At 48.1% G+C, this 16,940-nt stretch overlaps 1 protein-coding gene across 6 annotated transcripts in view; it reads left to right on the forward strand.

Annotated features, from left to right (window-relative positions):
- ABCA1 (ATP binding cassette subfamily A member 1) overlaps positions 1–16,940 on the forward strand; it is a 182,231-nt gene that overhangs the window by 82,259 nt on the left and 83,032 nt on the right. For 5 of the 6 annotated variants that reach the window (XM_027105324.1, XM_027105327.1, XM_027105323.1 and 2 more), the window contains one exon: positions 1,051–1,169. In XM_027105324.1, coding sequence (XP_026961125.1) covers positions 1,051–1,169 — 119 coding nt within the window. Of the gene's footprint in view, positions 1–1,050; positions 1,170–11,526; positions 11,672–16,940 lie in introns of those variants that run through there. The other variant, XM_027105328.1, reaches the window with a different exon arrangement.

Here is a 16,940-nt window from a genome sequence, read left to right on the forward strand (position 1 = left end):
ATAGCACATCAGCTTCATCTGTTAATGAGCAAACACTCAGTAAGCAAACACTTATTGTGTGTGGGAAACGGCTGGTCCAGGAGCTGGGGATACAGAGCTGTGCAGAGGGAGGGGCCTGTCCTCAAGGAGCTCACAGCCAAGGCTGGGAGAGTTTGGTCCTCTCTGCTCTCAGATCACCTCTCTGCCTCCATTGCTGCCCTGTCACACTGCATCGGTCTTTCATCTGCAAGTTTTTCTCAGCCCTGGGTGTGAGCTCCCTGAGGGCCAGGATACTGCTTTCTTCACTTTTGTATTCCTGGCTCCTGGCTTCAACAACAGACATTAGGGCTGAGTAAGTGTTTCCCAAATGAGCCGTTGAAGATTCTTGGAAGGCACAGAACCATGGCATGAGTTAGAAAGGACTAAGAACTGCAGGAGATGTAGCAGGACAGTTTAGAGGAAGCTGCCGCCAGGCAGTCAGGGCCACGTTATAATGTTCATGGACCTTAGGCTTTGTGGCTTTCATGAACCCCTTCTTCCTTGCAACAATATTAAAAATTTTATTTTATAACTGTGTTGGTATAAAGATGAGTATAATCCAGGCTGGATTCATTATCATATGCATTCATTCTGAATTTCTGAATTTTTTTTTTGCTGATTTTAAAAGAAATTTAAACATTTTGTGGACCCATAAGAGTATCCTGGGCCCTAGGCACTGTGTCTGCTGTGTCTTTTGGATAAGTTGGTCCTGGGGACCTGTGTGCATGTGTGTGTGTGTGAGAGAGAGAGAGAGAGCTTCCTGGAGAGGCGGCAACATGGGCTGGCCCTTGATAGCTGGTAAGATTTGGTTGTATGGACCATGAGGACGAGCATTTGGGGCAGGGTTGCTGGTTGGGTGGCTGTGAGCATAGGGTCTCAGTGAAGTTGGAGGAGGGGGCAGCAGGAGTGGGTCAGGGTCGGCCCACGGAGGACCCTGCAGCCAGGCTGGGTCTTCCTGGCAGGTACTTTGTTCAAGCTGGAGAGACAGCTGGCCTAACCAGGGCTTTTCTACTTTTCTTGCACCGCCTGCAGTGTGTCTCGCCTGTTCTCAGATGCTCGGCGACTTCTTTTGTACAGCCACAGAGACACCAGCATGAAGAACATACGCCAAGTTCTAAGGACATTATACCAGATCGAGCGTTCCAGCTCAGGTAAGCAAAAGCCTTCTGTGGATTGGTTCGTAATTGGAAGTTAACCTGCACCAGGGAGAGACAGCAGCCCAGGCGGCCTGGCGCTTGTTCCTTTTAGCTCTTCCCTACGGGGTTTTCCTCCTCAGTGGCTGGGCTGTAAGGCCTCTCTGCAGGATGTATTTGAGAAGAAACTAGGGACTCAGTGAGTGTGCTGGCCTCTTCTGGGGACACAGAAGAAAACCTCCCAGAGAGGAATGGCACCAGCCCGGCGTTAGGACTGTTAGGGGGGCGGCAGGTTGCTGCCAACCTCATTTTTTTGGAGTTGGCCATATGGTTGCCATGAATAAGAAGATTTACAGACGGGATACTTCCGTGCATATAAGAGCAGTTAAAGTTGCAACTTGATTTGGAGAAGTGAAAGTTAAGCATTCATTTCTAAAAGGAAAGTGCAATTCATCTTCCCCCAGGTCATTTGATTTAGTCTGGTGGGTACTTGAACTCTGAGCTTTAAAAAGTGACACCTTTATCTCCGATCCGGGGTGTGCCCCGGGCAGTTTACTGCATGCCATCTAGGAAGCGGCCGAGAGCAGGCAGCTTGCTGGCTGAGGGACTGGTTGCAGAAGTCACCACGGAGCAGCCTCCCGGGCCGTGGCCTACCACGGGGGGCAGGGGGCGGTGGGAGCAGACCGCTGGGTGCAGGCCGTGATGACCTGCGTGGTCTGTAGAGACTTTAAAAGCAATAACGAAGCTGACTGAGAGTCAGTCTGCTTTTTATCGTCTCCATGCACCGGCGGTTCTAAACAGCATGAGTGATAAATGGCAGCCGTCAGGCGTTAGCTGCTGCCACTGCTCCAGGAAAGTACTTTTTTTCTTGGTTTGGTGTTTGGGAGGAATGGGAGGAATGGGGTGGGCCAGCGTTTGCTGAGAGGACTCCCAAGAGGACTCGCCATCCTCTTGGCGAAAGAAGAAATGGTGTAAAGTGCTGGAGTTTAAACCAGGCTTGGATTGGAGCTTTCTCTTGGGAAGCCAGACTGTGCTTTCCCTGGGCAGGAAAAGAGGCAGTGAGCAGGGTGGGGTCTGCCAACAAAGGGAGGCCAAGCAGTGTGGGGTGGTGTGGGGGAGGTGTCATTTCACATCAGAGACAGGTGTGACTGTGCTTGGGCTCCTGGGTCAGCTTCGAGGAGCTCCCAGCTGGACCACTCCTGGATGCACAGTCAGGCCGGATGCTGTTTTCTTGCCCTATAGGCCCCCATCCTGCACACCTGTCTGTCTCAGCACAGGACACAGAGGGGTAGCAATCAGCAATCAAAGCATTAGTCCTTCCTTATCCACTGGGGGCCCCCTGCCTGGTGGACCAGAGACAGAGTCACGGTTATTTCTTCCACTGCAGAGACAGTGTGACCAAGAGGAAAGAGTGCTACGATGTATTACTTTGTAGCTTGGTGACTTTGTGAATAAGTCCTTTAGACCCCTTTGGGGCCACTCTTCTCATCTGTAAAATGGAGACAATAGGAGAACCTAGCTCATAGGATTGTTCTGAGGAGTAAAGGAGATGAACCATTTAATTGCCGAAAGACCACATCTGGCACGTAGGAGGCACTTAGTGAACATGAGCTATGACTATTTTGGAGTGGTGCCATCTCGGCCAAGCCATTTAACCGCTCTGAGCCTTAATTTCTTCAGCTGTAAATAATGAGTAACCTGCAATGTGAAATGTAAACCCTAACACAGTTTCTGGCACATAGTAGGTGTTCAATAAATGGGAGCCAATATTACTCCTGTGTGTCAGTGATGCATTTCTGAGAACCTGGCCTTGCTCTTCTGCCTCTGCACTGCACGGCCAGAGAAACAGACTATGGATGGGGGCGGGTGTTGTTTCAGATCTCAGTGGGTGCTTCCTTAGACGCAGAGCAACTAGAGACATGAGTCAGGGTAGAGAAGAGAAACCAAACCTGCATTTCAACAACTTTCTCTGCACAGCTCTGAAGAGAGATCTCTGAGTATGATTGTCTCCCATCAAGGCTTATCTCTCCATTCACCCAGTATGGTCTCTTACCTGCCCTGCAGCTACTTCTTAAGTGCTTCCACCTTTCTTTGCCTGTCTTGCAGCACTGAGCCCGGCCTCAGTCCAGAGGAAAGTGCAGCAGAAATGGTGCTTCTTCCGAGGTGAAATCAGTAACTTTTTGCTGAATTTGAATAGCACTCTAGATTTCAGAGAGCATCTGAGGCTGGGGTATGTTGGTGTAGATCCTGACTTGGAGACCTCTGTTTCTCTGCCCTGACACCCCTACTTACAGCGTGATGGGCTCAGCTCTCTTGCACTGTCACTCTGTGGATGGGAAGGTTCCTTGGTTCAGAGTCCTGCCCTCATCAACCTTCTCTACCTAGCTGAGGAGGGAGCCTGCCTCTCCCACCGCAGCTCATTTCAGGTATTGGCAGGATACCCAATATTAGAATACTGGTATTCTAATTATCAGAATCTATTCACTGGTCTGCTTATCTCCCAGAGAAAGAGGCTAATCTATTTCTCTTGAAGTGTTAAAAGACAGCTCTTTTTCTCCCCCCCCCTCTCTTCCTGAAATCATTTGTTTTTTCTAGGCTAAATTGGCCTCCATTCCTCTTCTGGAATGTCACCCCACCCCCACCCCCAGTTTCTGCCTCTTCTCTGGTAGGTTGTGTTTCAGTGTGTCTGCGTCTTTGTTGAAGTTTATCAGAAATTACAGCAGTCTTCCAACACAGAGTAGAAAGAGCTTTGTCTCCTCTGCTCTGAGCACCATATTTCTGTTAATGCAGTGAGCTTCTTGGCATCCACGTCACACTGCTGACTCATATTCCATGCGCAGTCAACCCAAACCACAGAGCCTTTTAAACATTCAGTATTGCAAGTCACTTGTTCTCCGTTTCTGAATTGTGCTGTTGGCTTCTTGAACCTAAAGGGAGAATATCTATCTCTTTTCTAGTTTACATTTTTAGATTCCCTGTGTCATCTCCTCCTACCCAAACCGTTTTAGATTTTGGTTTTGCCATATGTTCTATTTGCTGCTGCTGCATGTTGCCTGTCATGTAGGAATTTGATAAATAGCTCTCTTTGTTCTCATCCAAGTCATTGGTGACTGTGGGACCAGGGCTGGAGGCTTGGATCAGTCCAAGGCTGGAGACTGACAGCCCCTTTGGACAGTGCCATTCAGGCTCTTATAGACCTACCAACCCATGTTGTCATCTGTGCTGGGCTACCGGGCTCCTGTGATCTGGTTAGAGGACTCACCTTGTTTTTTCCTTCCACTTCACCTGCTAAATCCATTGGCCTATCCACTGATAATCTGTGGATAGGGGAGTGTCTGCTCAAATACTCTTTTCTAGTCCCATGGTTTTCTGGCCTAGGGCATTGTTTTATTTCCACTTATTGGATGAGACCTTAGAGGCCAGTTAGTTCATTTATAGACAAATGGGTTCATTGATTCAAACGTTCAGCCAGTATTTATTGAACATGTAATATGTCCCAACCACTGTTCTAGGTGCTGGGACACAGAGGTGTACAAAACAAATATGGCCTCTGTCCATACGGAACTTCTGTTCTAGAAAAGACTCTGATCCAGCAGCGGGGAGGGACTTTCCCAAGTGTGCACAGCCACCAGAGGGATATTCTGGGAACTGAACACAGCTAAACCTCTGCTGTCCTGTGCAGTGCTCTTTCTACAGAGGTCTCTTGTGCTGTTCTATTAATCTCCCAACTGGGAAGACCACCAGTTTTAAGAGTTAAGTCATAGACAAGTCTAATTATCCTTGAAACCATCCTCATAAGAAATGCATGTAGGAAGCTTTACAGAGGGGCCCCTCACTCAGTTTTCTCATCACTGGAACTTTTTGGACATTTTATTATCTTCTTCCTAAACCGACAACCACCCAGTTGAGTAGGGGTTAAATTAATGTTTGGGAGTCCAGGTGAGGAGCGTTGCTTCTTCATGAGTCCCTGTCATGACTACAGTCCAATGGAAGTGTACAAAAAGTTGCACAAATTCTCAAAAACTCCAGAAAAAGTGACAGGTCTAGATTCTGCCTCTGTGAGATGCAGTCTGGCAAGAAGGAGTGTTTCTCTGAGTGAGTCTTGTGTGGTATCTGAGATGATTTTGATCAGTACACAGATGAAAACTTTTCATTTTAACCCATCTCAAATTGCAATTTCATGGGTATTATTGCTTAGGAGGCTGTTAAATAGGAAAAAATTACTTGAAGTTAATTTAAAGAAGGCATCGTTTTATGTGGATGTGGTGAAACTTGTGAGAGTATTTTGTAAATGCTGGAAGAGGGCTTCCCTGGTGGTGCAGGGATTGAGAGTCCGCCTGCTGAGGCAGGGGACATGGGTTCGTGCCCCGGCCCAGGAAGATCCCACATGCTGCGGAGCAGCTGGGCCCACGAGCCATGGCCGCTGAGCCTGCGCGTCCGGAGCCTGTGCTCCGCAACGGGAGAGGCCACAACAGTGAGAGGCCCGCGTACCGAAAAGTGCTGGAAGATTGGAAAATGCTGCTGTAAGAGAAAGCGTTTGGGGCTTTGTATTAAGATTTGTTTTGGGGGGGTGATGTCACCAAGATGGTGAAATAGGTCTTTGCTGACTTTGCTCCCCCCTCACAAGAAGATTCCTTTGGAGAACAAGTTCAGGCTCTGTTCCTCATTAAGTGTGAACCTTGGGCATGTTTTGATTCTTTCTGACCCTCAGTTTACCTGAAAAGTGGAGATTAGCTGCTCTGCGGGTTGTTGAGCATTAAATCAGATGACATTGTAGATGACTGATAGCGAGGTCACAGCACGTAGTTGACACGCAATTAATCTGAGTGAGTTTACCTCCCCATCTGCTCCTGGCGGCCTTTTGGCTTTGCCAATTTGTTCATCCTCTCTGGGCCTCAGCTTTCCTTGCCTCGAAATTGGGACTTTGGCAAAACAACCTGAACATGTTTCGTCTTGGAAACTTGGTTGGTACTTGGGCGAGGGATCACCTGAGACTGACTGGCGATGTGGGCCGTCCCCTGCCTGTAGCTCCTGGAGGGCAGGGCTGGGCCTTGCTTGTGGCCCTGTCACAAGCATCAGCATGATAGCAGTACAATCAGGCACATGGTAAGCAACCAGTGAATCTTTGTGGAATGAAGGTTAGAGATAATACCTGCCCTTTCTCCTTCACAGTGTATTCTGAGGGCCAAATGAAAGCACCTTGAAAAGTATAAAATCCCAGCACATGTCATTTTCAAGTTGATCCACTGTGTGAACCCAAGTCACCAGGGGTCTCAATTACTAATAATGACAAAAGTTCTTAAGCACAGCCTTGGCTTTCTTTCGTCTACAAGGTTTACCTTCCAGAACTTTACTGGAAGGGCTGCCGTGAACCCAGAGGCTTGAAGTGGATTTACTGAGAAGCTAAAGAAGTTTCACTTTCATAGCCCCCTTCCAAGGCGCTGGTAGGGATCTCAGCAATCAAAAAATTGCCAAAGTAGGATGTTAAAAAAAAGTATTCTTTTTCTTAAAGAGAGTCCTCCAAACTGTGTCAGCCTCAGGCCTCACACAGCTGCAACTGCCCCTGCCAGAGGCTTGGGGACACAGGAAGGACTGCCTACTTGCTTGGCCTCCTCTTCCACCCGGGCCTCCAGGTTTGCTCACCACTGCAGCCCACTGCATCCTGTTTGGGGAATCTGGCATTTTCCAGTGGGGTGACCAGCAGGCTGGCCAGAGCTAAGGCCTTCCCAGTAGGGCCGGTGCTGCTCAGATCAGGACTGGGCTAGGGAAGGAGGTATCCCTTTGCTTTCTTACTGTTTATTTCCTGTAGAGCTACTTAAACGTGTTGTTTAGCGATACCTAATGGGCTCATTAGCCTGCTTTCTGCTGGACATTTCAGCTCAAACATCCTCTCTGCCCCAGTGCCTTGCTCCTTCCCCAAATCCTGGAATCCAGACTACAGCTCTCCTTCATCTCTAGGTGGCATCATGGGCCCAGGCCCCTCTCGAGTTTGTATCACGTGTAGCGGTTGAAGACATCCCACATCGCTGAGGTCACGGGTTGGAAGGGGAAGGACTGGAGGAGAGATCTGGGGCAGCGCTGCCTGCATCCTGACACCCTGACTTGGGTCTTGAGTTTTTCCATCCCTGTGACATTTTTGCGTGTCAGTGGAATGGCTGTCATTTTCTATATATTCATGGTACAGATCTGGCTCGTTTGACCTCTTTGATGTGGCTCTGACCAAGACTTTTATGAAATAAGTCCCAAGGGTTATGCTGGACTTTACTTAGGGAAATGGATCATAACTTTCTGGCTGTTGCGTTTACTGGTAATACTGAGAACTCACTGCATGGACCTTTGATTCTGCTTTGATCTTTCAAAGTCAGAAAGACCTGATCCCCTCAGGGCAGGGCAGGCTTTGGAGACTGGCTGTGGCAGGGAGTTGAGGGAAAGGGTTGTAAAGTTAGCATCTTGTAAACATCCACTGGGGCAGTACAGTTTAGTATTAAGAGACTCAGCATACCTGGCAGCCAGACTGCCTTGGTTCAGATCTTGGCTCTGCTGCTTACCGGCTGTGTGACCTTAGATAATTCTGGAGCATCTTTGTGTGTCAGTTTCCTCAAAATGGGGATAACAGTCCTCTCTTAGGGCTGTTGTGGGGAATCATGAGATAAGCACAAAGCATTTAGTACAGTATCTGGCACATCAGGAACACCAGGCTTAGACTTTACTTCATTGCAGGACCATCATGTGAGGTAGGGAATTTTGTTCCTTTTTGTGCACACGAAGGAGCTGAAGTTCAGAGAGGTTAAGTAACTTGCCTAAGGAAGCACAGCTGGCAAAGGGGAGGAATAGGACTAGAACTTCAGACTTCCATACTCTGCTAGTATGTTATTACAGCCTCGAGAGAGCAGCCCAGGCTAGCCAGAAAAGTTCCCAGGTCACAAGATACTGGGCATGGATGGACTGGGATCAGAGCAGAGACAAGAGGGCTTCTGAGGGAAATGCCAGGCTTCCTCCACGTCCCGGCTTCGTGGTGACAGACATGGGTGGAACGTTCCCCAAAGCCCGTGTACAAAGAACATCCTGTGACTCACAGCCACTTCTTCCCTGCCTAAACCCCTTCCTTCCATTTGGGCCGCTGCTGAAATTGAGGCTGCAGCCTCGAACTTTGTTTTCTGTCCTTGTGGGGCCCCCGGGGGTCATCTTGGGCGACCAGTTGACCTATGTGTCAACCTTATGTCACCAAACTGGAAATTCCTTGAAATCTTTGGATGATTGCAATTCACATCCGTATGCACTTATCAAAAGTTCTAATTTGAAGCCTTAGAGTTTCATAGTTTGAAAGTTTCCCAGACCTGTCAAAACCAGGCAGCGTCTCAGAGCCTAGGCTGTTGGTTTCCATCCAGGGTAGGGCTTGGCCCCAGCTTGGTCTGCCATCAGGGGGATTCAGTGCTGCCCTGCTGTGTTGAAGTATTGCTTGAACTAAAGCAAATCAAAGGTCAGCTTTACCCAGACAAGAATAGAAAACACAGTTGTACTTGATTCCAGGAAGGCATGTGCCACATAATGTCAGGCTGCCTTTAAAGAGTTTGGGTTGTTAACCTCAACAGCAGTGTTTCATGTCTCTTGCTTTTCCAGTATGAGATTTATTTACCTTGTGGGTGGCAAAGAGCAGTTTGGAAGTCCAGTTTGTTTCTCCTTAAAATCTTCGCATTTCTAGCCCTCTCATCACTGTTGCATTGAGGCACAGAAAGGCAATCTTAGAGTGACACTTTGTCCAACAGACTAAGCTGTACCAGGTTATGATGCCGTTTTACATTTAAATATGTTGTGACTTTCAAGTCTTACGACAGCACCAACTTGGTGTTATCATCCCCATTTTATTGATGAGGAAACTGAGGCTCACAGGGTTACATCTTTTGCCCAAGGTCACAGAGTAAGGCTGTGAATTTAATCAGGGTCTGTCTGACCTCAAGGCTCAGCATCTTTGCACCATCCCATGCTGCCACTTTGCCTTATTCCAGTACCAGGACGCATGTGTGGAGTCACCAGCTTTTGATGCCAAAATCATTATGAAGCATTTTAAAAGAATAAAATGATTCATTTAATTCCTATAGAGCGAAAAGAGCCAAAACTTTGTAAGCCAGAGCTCATTGGGTTCAGATTTACCACTTGCTTGCTCTGTGACCTTGAGCAGGATATTAACATCTCTGGGTCTGTTTCCTCATCTGAAAAATGGGAAAAATAATACCTTTCTCATAAGCTTGTTTTAAGGATTGTAGACAATAATACAGGGACTTCCCTGGCAGTCCAGTGGTTAAGACTCCGGGCAACCAATGCAGGGGTCATGGGTTTGATCCCTGGTCACGCAACTAAGATCCTACATGCCGCACGGCACGGCCAAATAAAGTACAATGGCTGTGTATTAAGAAAGAAAGAAAGAAAGAAAATAATACATCTAATGTATCTGATGCTCGGTACATGTTAATCCCCTTCCTCTGCTGACAAAGCACTACCATGTCTCTTAATATACGTTTTATTAATTTTAAAAGTAAGAAAAACTAAGTAATTTATACCATATATATTAACAATTCTTCCTTTACAACCCTGGAAAGAACCCCTTCTCAGCCCCTAATTGATAAATTCATCTTCCCTTCCTTTCCCATGTTCCTGGGCTTCTCAGGGCCCTGCATGCTGATTCTAATCCCTAACTAGTTGTGTTAGGAGCCTCTGCCAATGCTACCTCCCCAGTGTTATCTTTCTTTTCCATCTGGGCTTCCCAAGCCAGCCCGACTGTGTCCACCACCTGCATTGCATTAGCAGAGCTCCTGGCCAGTGTGAACAGGTCACCTCACCCTCTGGGGCCACGGACTCCACTGGCTCTTTGGGGGCCTGGTTACCATTCAGCTTCTTATCAGCTGATGTTAGTCCTCATTCCAGGGGCTCCTGACCACCTCTCCCACCTTGCCCACTTCTCAGTAAGACACAGGTATGCTGTTGCCTTAGCAGATGGATCTGGGAAAGATGTGTCGTGTCTCTTCCCATCTCCCGATTTCAAGGTTGACTGATTCTGGAGTGGCAGAGTGGGCTGGAGGCTCACGGCTCTGCTCACCTGACCCTCTGTCCACCTTCTCTTGGAAGGCAAGGGCAGGGATCCTGTCTTTATACAGCATCTCTTTTATTACAGGCTCCTGCCTTCAAGGAGCGCCAAGAAATATTGCTACTTGGAACCATAGCTCTAGTGTTTTGGGTTCAGTAGCCATTTAGAAGTTTGTTGAACTTATGCAAGTTCCATTCTATGTAGAATAAGGAATATGTGGTTGCTGAAGTTGTGATACTCCCATTGGTCTCAGGAGAAGACTCTGGCTTTCCCGGGACTTGCCACAAAGGGTTCAGGAAGCGTGACCCTAAATATTCTGGTTTCTCTGTGGAACCCTTCACATAAGTGTCATCCAAGACTTTATCAACATTTGTTTTGAACTTGTTTAATTTTTCAGCTTGTATTTTCTCTTGCAGTGTGTGTGAGTCAGTATTCACTCAGTGTCGTTAGTGTTTACTTAACCCACCCCCTAGTATGGCCGATCTCCATTTATAGAAAAATGCAGGTTCAGAGAGTCTAAGTGACTTCTCCAAGGCCACATAACTGGAAAATTCTGGAACTGAGAAATGAACCAGGTTAGCCAGACTCCAGAACCTGGGATCTTTCAGGGGTGTCTTGGTGTCCGTCAGCAAGCCCTCACTGTAGAGAAGGACACTTCTCCTGGGTAGGGAACCCTGGGCCCAGATGACCAGCGGGGAGGTCCTGAGGCTGTGTGTACCCCAGGCTCTCGGCCTCCTCTCATGAGCCCTAAGGAGTCACCCCAGGAAGCAGCCAGGTTATCCTGCCTTACCCCCCTCTCCAGAGCCCTGAACTTCCCAGAGAAGCCCTGGTTTTCACGGGGAGGGTCCAGCCGTCTCAGTGAAGCAGGTGGGAGCTATCCCTGAAGAAGAAAGTAGAGCCCTAGCATCAGGAAAACAAACCAAAACAACAAAAAATACCCCAGAAGACACCTGAGTATGTTTGTTCCCAGTCCTTTTCTGGCAGAGAAATGTTTCGCAGTCCTGTTTAGAAGGCCTGGCGTAGGCTGAGTCAAGCCAGGAGTGAGAATCTGGCCGTGGCCCCTCCAGGCCATTGACAGGGTCAGGGCTGGGAGACCCTCCTGGGGTCCTTTTAAGAAGAGTATTTGGGCCTGGGAAGCTGATGTGATCTCTTTCTCGACTTCTTTTTTTTTTTTTTTCATTTGCCTCCTCCACCCACTTCTCAAGCAGCTGATCCTGTGGTTTCTTTTCATGTTGAACAAAAGAGACTACAGCGATCTTGAAACCGGAGCTGGGGACTGGAGGGCACTGACCGGGAGTAACCCCGCCGCCAGCTCTGCTGAGGGCTTCCCTCCTCCGCCTTCCGGGGCCGCTGCCCTCCCTCTTCCCTGCTCCCCTCCTTCTCCGCGGCACGCAGGCAGGCTGCGAAGAAGCAGAAGGAACACTACGTGGCCGTGAAGGTATCCCCCCCACGCCCCACGGTGCAGTGCCCCTCCCCTCCACACCCCTCTCTCTCCTGCCGTGGAAGCATTTCCTTGGCCTGCCTGGCCCAGAGGACTGGCAAGGAACTGAGGATTCTGTCCTGTTTGTCCTCAGCCCACAAACACACACTTCACTTGTTTTGTTCTTTGGACTCCAAGCTCCTGAATTGTTTTGGTTTTTTTTTCTCCTTTTCTTTGCCCTACCTCCCTGCACCCAAAGCAAAGCTCTCTGGAAAAGGACAGGCCGCCACTGGCTCCTCCAGTATTTTGGTCCATATCAGAGACACGGCAGCAGGAAGGCAGCAGGAAAACTCTAGGCGCCTTTTGCTGGATGGGGACTTTTGGTCTTCTCTGCAGGCAGCAAGGACTCATGTTTAGTTTAGTGACCTGTCCAGCTCCCTGATGACCATATTCTGTGACAGCATTTATATCCTCTCAGTTACCCTTGTAAACTCTTGAGGCCCTTTCCCTCCAGAAGAGTACTTTCACTTTCTTGATCTTGGTGTTCACAACAAGCTGTGAATATTATTAACCCTTCTTACATCTAAGGAAACTGAGGCCCAGAGAGATTCAGAAAAGTGAGGTTCACGATTACACAGTTAGGAAACAGCTGAACTGGGACCTGAATTCACATTTTCTGATGCCATGTCCAGTGCTGATTTAGTTTTACCCCAAGTGTACCTTTCAGTACCAACTGTAAGAAGACCTCTGAGATCATCTTCTACAACTTACACATTACAGATAAGAAAATCAAGGTCATGTCAGCTCACGTGGGCAAAGTTGTATGGCCAAGTGACTGTCTCTTCCATTGTGTTCTCTGTCTTGTTTCCAATGACTGGTTTTTCTTACTGGTCATCTTCCATCTATGTCCCTCCTTGCAGTGATCCTCTAGAGGCGATCATTTCCATTGATTCTCTGCAAAATGCTAGATTTATTTATTCTTCTCTAAAGCTTTGAATAGGCAAATTGGTTAGCTTCAACCTTTTCTTCACCTTATAGACAGTGTCAGCAGAAAGAATTCAGTAGTTCTGTCTGACTCAGGAGCTCAGCCAGGCAAATACATAACACACACATACACACACACACGTGCATATACCTTAGATCATAAATTCAGTATTGACTTAGTTGGCAAAGTCACTTCTGTGTTCTTATCTATTCTGAAAGCATATGCTTTAGGATCAAACTAGCAATGAAGCTAATGAGGTGTCTTTCCTGAAAGTGATGATGGTATTAGCCGTCCTTATTGAGAGCTTTTCTTGGTTTCAGGCATTATGCTGGGACTTCAGGTGCATTTTCTCATTTAACCCCCAGCTCAGTGCAGTGACGTAGATGCTGCTGTCATCCCCATTTATCCTGTTATTGACACTTCCAACACTCTGCTTCCAGCTCCCACTCACCTGACTGTCTTCCTGACCTGGGCCGACGCAGCTGAGGGGGCTTAGAGAAACTCTAACGCTATCTTGACCTGGTTTGTTTCACACTCAGGTCCTGTTTCACCCTTCCCTATCTGCAGCAATCACCTCAGTTCATTACTTGATTCACTCATTTGTGTTCATCCATTCCTCCATCATCCACCATTGCCAGGGTGCCTTCTCTGTGCCAGACACTGCTGTGCTTTCGAGTTCCAAAGTCCTGGCCCTCAGGCACTTCTGTTCTTCTGGGGAAAAAGATATGGTCTCAGACAACTGCAGATTGGGGGAGGCACACTTAGGAGGCTGTTAGGGTACAGAGGATGGCCACCTGACCCAGCTTGAGGGCGGAACGTCAGGGCAGGCTTCCTGGAGGAGATGACTTATGGCCCAAGTCATAAAGAAGGGTAGGAGTTAGCTAGGGCAAGAGGAGAAGGGCCATTTCAGACATCAGGCTTTCTCGATATTCTTGGCCTCTCCACTCATTTTCCTGCCAACAACAGAATGGAGAAAACTGAGACCAGAGGAACGAAGCCACCCAACTCTGGCCTCATACTATACCTCGTCCTCTTCCTTCTCCCATTCTACTCCCCAAATCTTAGGTTTTGAGGAATCTCCTCTAATCTCCTTTATCTGCTTGTACATTTATTTATTCTTTCAGAAACATTGAGAACCTGGTGTACACAGCACTATGACTACAGGGTATCCTGGTCCCTGCCATCACGGGAGGCCTTCCTTACCCTCTCCTCACCAGCCACAGCCTCTGGAGACTTCTGGCTCTCTGTCCTTTTCCACAATTCAGCTTCAGCCTGTTCAGCCTGACTACCCCCTTGAAACACTTGCAGATAATAAGCCTCATCTGGGTCAGATGCTTTCATGAGCTGCCTTCCTCTGGCTCTCTCATCCCTTCTGCTTTCTCTGTTGATTTGCCTCTTCATCTCCCTTATCATCCTTGGAAGTTCCTTGAGGGCAGTGCCTGTGTCCTTACCTTTTCTCTACACTTCATGGTGGTACACTAGTAAAGGTGAGTGAAATAAACCCTTCTCAATAATCACAAAATTATCATCATTTTTTGAGCACCTACAATGAGCCTGTTGCTTACTATTCTTGCATTACACGTAAATATCTCTAATCCTCATATCTTCAAAAAGTGGGTACTGTTACCCTTACCTCTTAGGTAAGAAATCTTGGGCTCAGGAAGGCAAAATGAACTTCTCAAGAGCCTCACGGTTCATAAACAGCAGAGTCCAGCATCCAAGTTAGGTTATTCTGGTCCCACACCCCTGATCTTTTCACTGCACTATTGTTTCCCAAACTTGGCTGCAATCACCCTGGGGAGTGTTAGAAAATTCTGATGCCTGGGTCTCAGCCCCAGAAGTTCTGATCGCGTCTCCCGGGAGCCAAGGTTGAGAACCAGTGCGCCCCACGGCGCTGCTTTCCTGCGCGCACACTGGCTGCAGCTTGCTGGTGGTGGTGTGTGAACCTGCGTCCACGTGTGTGGTATCCATGTGACCGGAATTCAAGTTCTCTGTAGCCAGGGATCTTTGGCCCGCCCTGCTGCCTTGCCGCATGGCGGCCTCGCCACCACGTGCATGTGCACTGTCAGAGGTTGTTGACTGTTTAATCAGCCTCTCGGTTCTTCTTTCTCATTCGGAGGATTCACTGAGAGGCAGTAGGAGTTTGATCACATCCAGCTGTTCTCATCCGCAGAGCCAGTTGACTTACCAGAAACGTCTTGTAAGTGCACTGCGCATGCTCCCTGGTCTCAAGAGTGTTGCTTGTGACCTAGACCCATCGCAAGTGCAGCGGGGTCGGCCTCCCACGCTTCAGCAGCCCTGCTCCGGAGGGGGAGGCTCTTCTGGACTTGGCTCAGCCCAGTGTCGAGTGCTGTTCCGGCTTTTCACTCTCAGGAGGGGTGTGTGACCCGCCTGGTCACTGAGGCTCAGCTCGTGTGTATATTCTGTTCTGTCTGGAGCTCGGAGAGCTTTCTTCGTCCCTCACTTGACAGGTGAGGCAGTGGAGACACAGCTAGGTGAAATAATCTGGCAAATAAATGGATACAGAGCCCAGGTTTTCTGACCCCCATTGTTCCACAGTGGTTAGTGTCAGGCTTTCCATGCCAGACCTCAGTTGAAGCCACCAGCTTTCCTACCTTCTTCCCGTTTACATTAGGGATACTGGGACACTCAGGATGTCACTTTGCGTCTCTGGGAATATAGTTCTAGTGACTAGGAGTCCTGCTTACTGTTGGGGTGCAGCCTGGGGATCATCCTAATACCTCTGGGCTCTTCTCGGACCTGTAGAGCTGAAAGGAAATCTCCTGTGATGTTGCTCAGTTACTTCCGGAATCTTCCCAGCCCTGATCCCATCTCCTAGTATTTATTATCCAGCCATCATTCACTGATCGGTAATTCTTTGCTTGATCTGGACACCCTGATACAAGGATAAAAGACACAGTCTGTGTCCCAGAGGCATAGTCTGGTGGACAGAATATGCAAATAAAACAACATTCCTAAAAGGATGGTCCCCAGACCCCCTGTATTAGAAATACGAGATGATTATTAAAATGTAGATTCTTAGGCCCCACTCTAGAGCCACTGTTTCAGAATCTCTGGGAATTGGGCCCAAGAAACTGCATTTTAGCATGTCCCTAAGTGAATCTTAGATGCTCTGAGGTTTGGCAGCTATAGAAGCGAACACGATGGTGAGAACGCAGTATCATACGTGTTAGGGAGAACCAGGCAGGTGACAGCCTGCAGGAGCACCTGTTCTCACAAGGGGTGCTGGGCCAGGACCAGCACCTCTTCTCACAAGGGGTGCTGACTGGGCCAGGACCAGCTTCTTGAATGTGTCCTGAGGAATAACTAGGAGTTAGTCAAATAAGGTGTAGCCAGAGAATCATTTCTCTAGAGACGCGAATCATGCTTAGTGTATCCCTTCTATAACTCTGTATTATTAAAGTTTGCTTTAGCAGAATATGTCTGGATCAGGAAGCACTGATGCAAGTCTGGTTGGATTCTGAGCCCTCCTTCTACTTTATCTCTGCACATCACCCCCATAGCTCCCAGGATTAATTCCTGCCCTCTTTAAGCCTCACCTCACAGCCCCATTTTCAGGTCAAACATCTGTTTCTCATCAGTTAAGTGATTTAGGTTTGCTAGGTTTGCCCCCCGAGAGGTGGGATCGTTCCTGGACCTGTGGGCTAGTCTCTCAGTGATGTCTGCCTGGTCATGAGGTCATGATGAGCTGGTTTTCTCTTTATTGAAAGAAGTTGGGTTATTAAGAGGGAGGGGCAGAAGGAGAAGTGGACACTCAAATGAAATATGGCAGGGAAAATGAGAGCATTTCAGTAAGGGGGAGGGCCTGCCGAGCATCTGACCAGAAACCTCATGTTTTGGGATGAAGAAGCTGAAATTCAGAAAGATGTGAAATACCCAAGCGATGCCACTAGGCACAGCCTCCAACTCTGGGGACTAAAATTGGATTTCTGGCTAGTGCTTTTTCTGCTTCACTGCACTGGATTGGAACCTTTTCTAAATGTACCTGAAGGGCTAATTATTTAAAGAGAGTCTGTATGACACCCTGCAACAATCCAATCATTTGGTAGCGTTGATTTTTTAAAATATCTGCATATGTGTTTTCTTAAAGGATGGCAGACCTGGGTGTTGGAGGTCTGTATCACGTGTGCCATGTTTAGAACTGAAATGAGACCAAGTCTGTGAAAGCGCTTTGATGTGCATAATGCTCTACCTCCTTGGTTCTCAAAGGGTGGGCCCCAGACCAGCCACATCAGCACCGCCTGGCGGCTTGTTAGAAATGCAGATTCTCCAGCCTCATCC

Source organism: Aethalodelphis obliquidens, unplaced genomic scaffold (genome assembly GCF_003676395.1).
Source record: "Aethalodelphis obliquidens isolate GAN/ISIS:26980383/991018 unplaced genomic scaffold, ASM367639v1 scaffold7, whole genome shotgun sequence".
Lineage (NCBI taxonomy): Eukaryota > Metazoa > Chordata > Mammalia > Artiodactyla > Delphinidae > Aethalodelphis > Aethalodelphis obliquidens.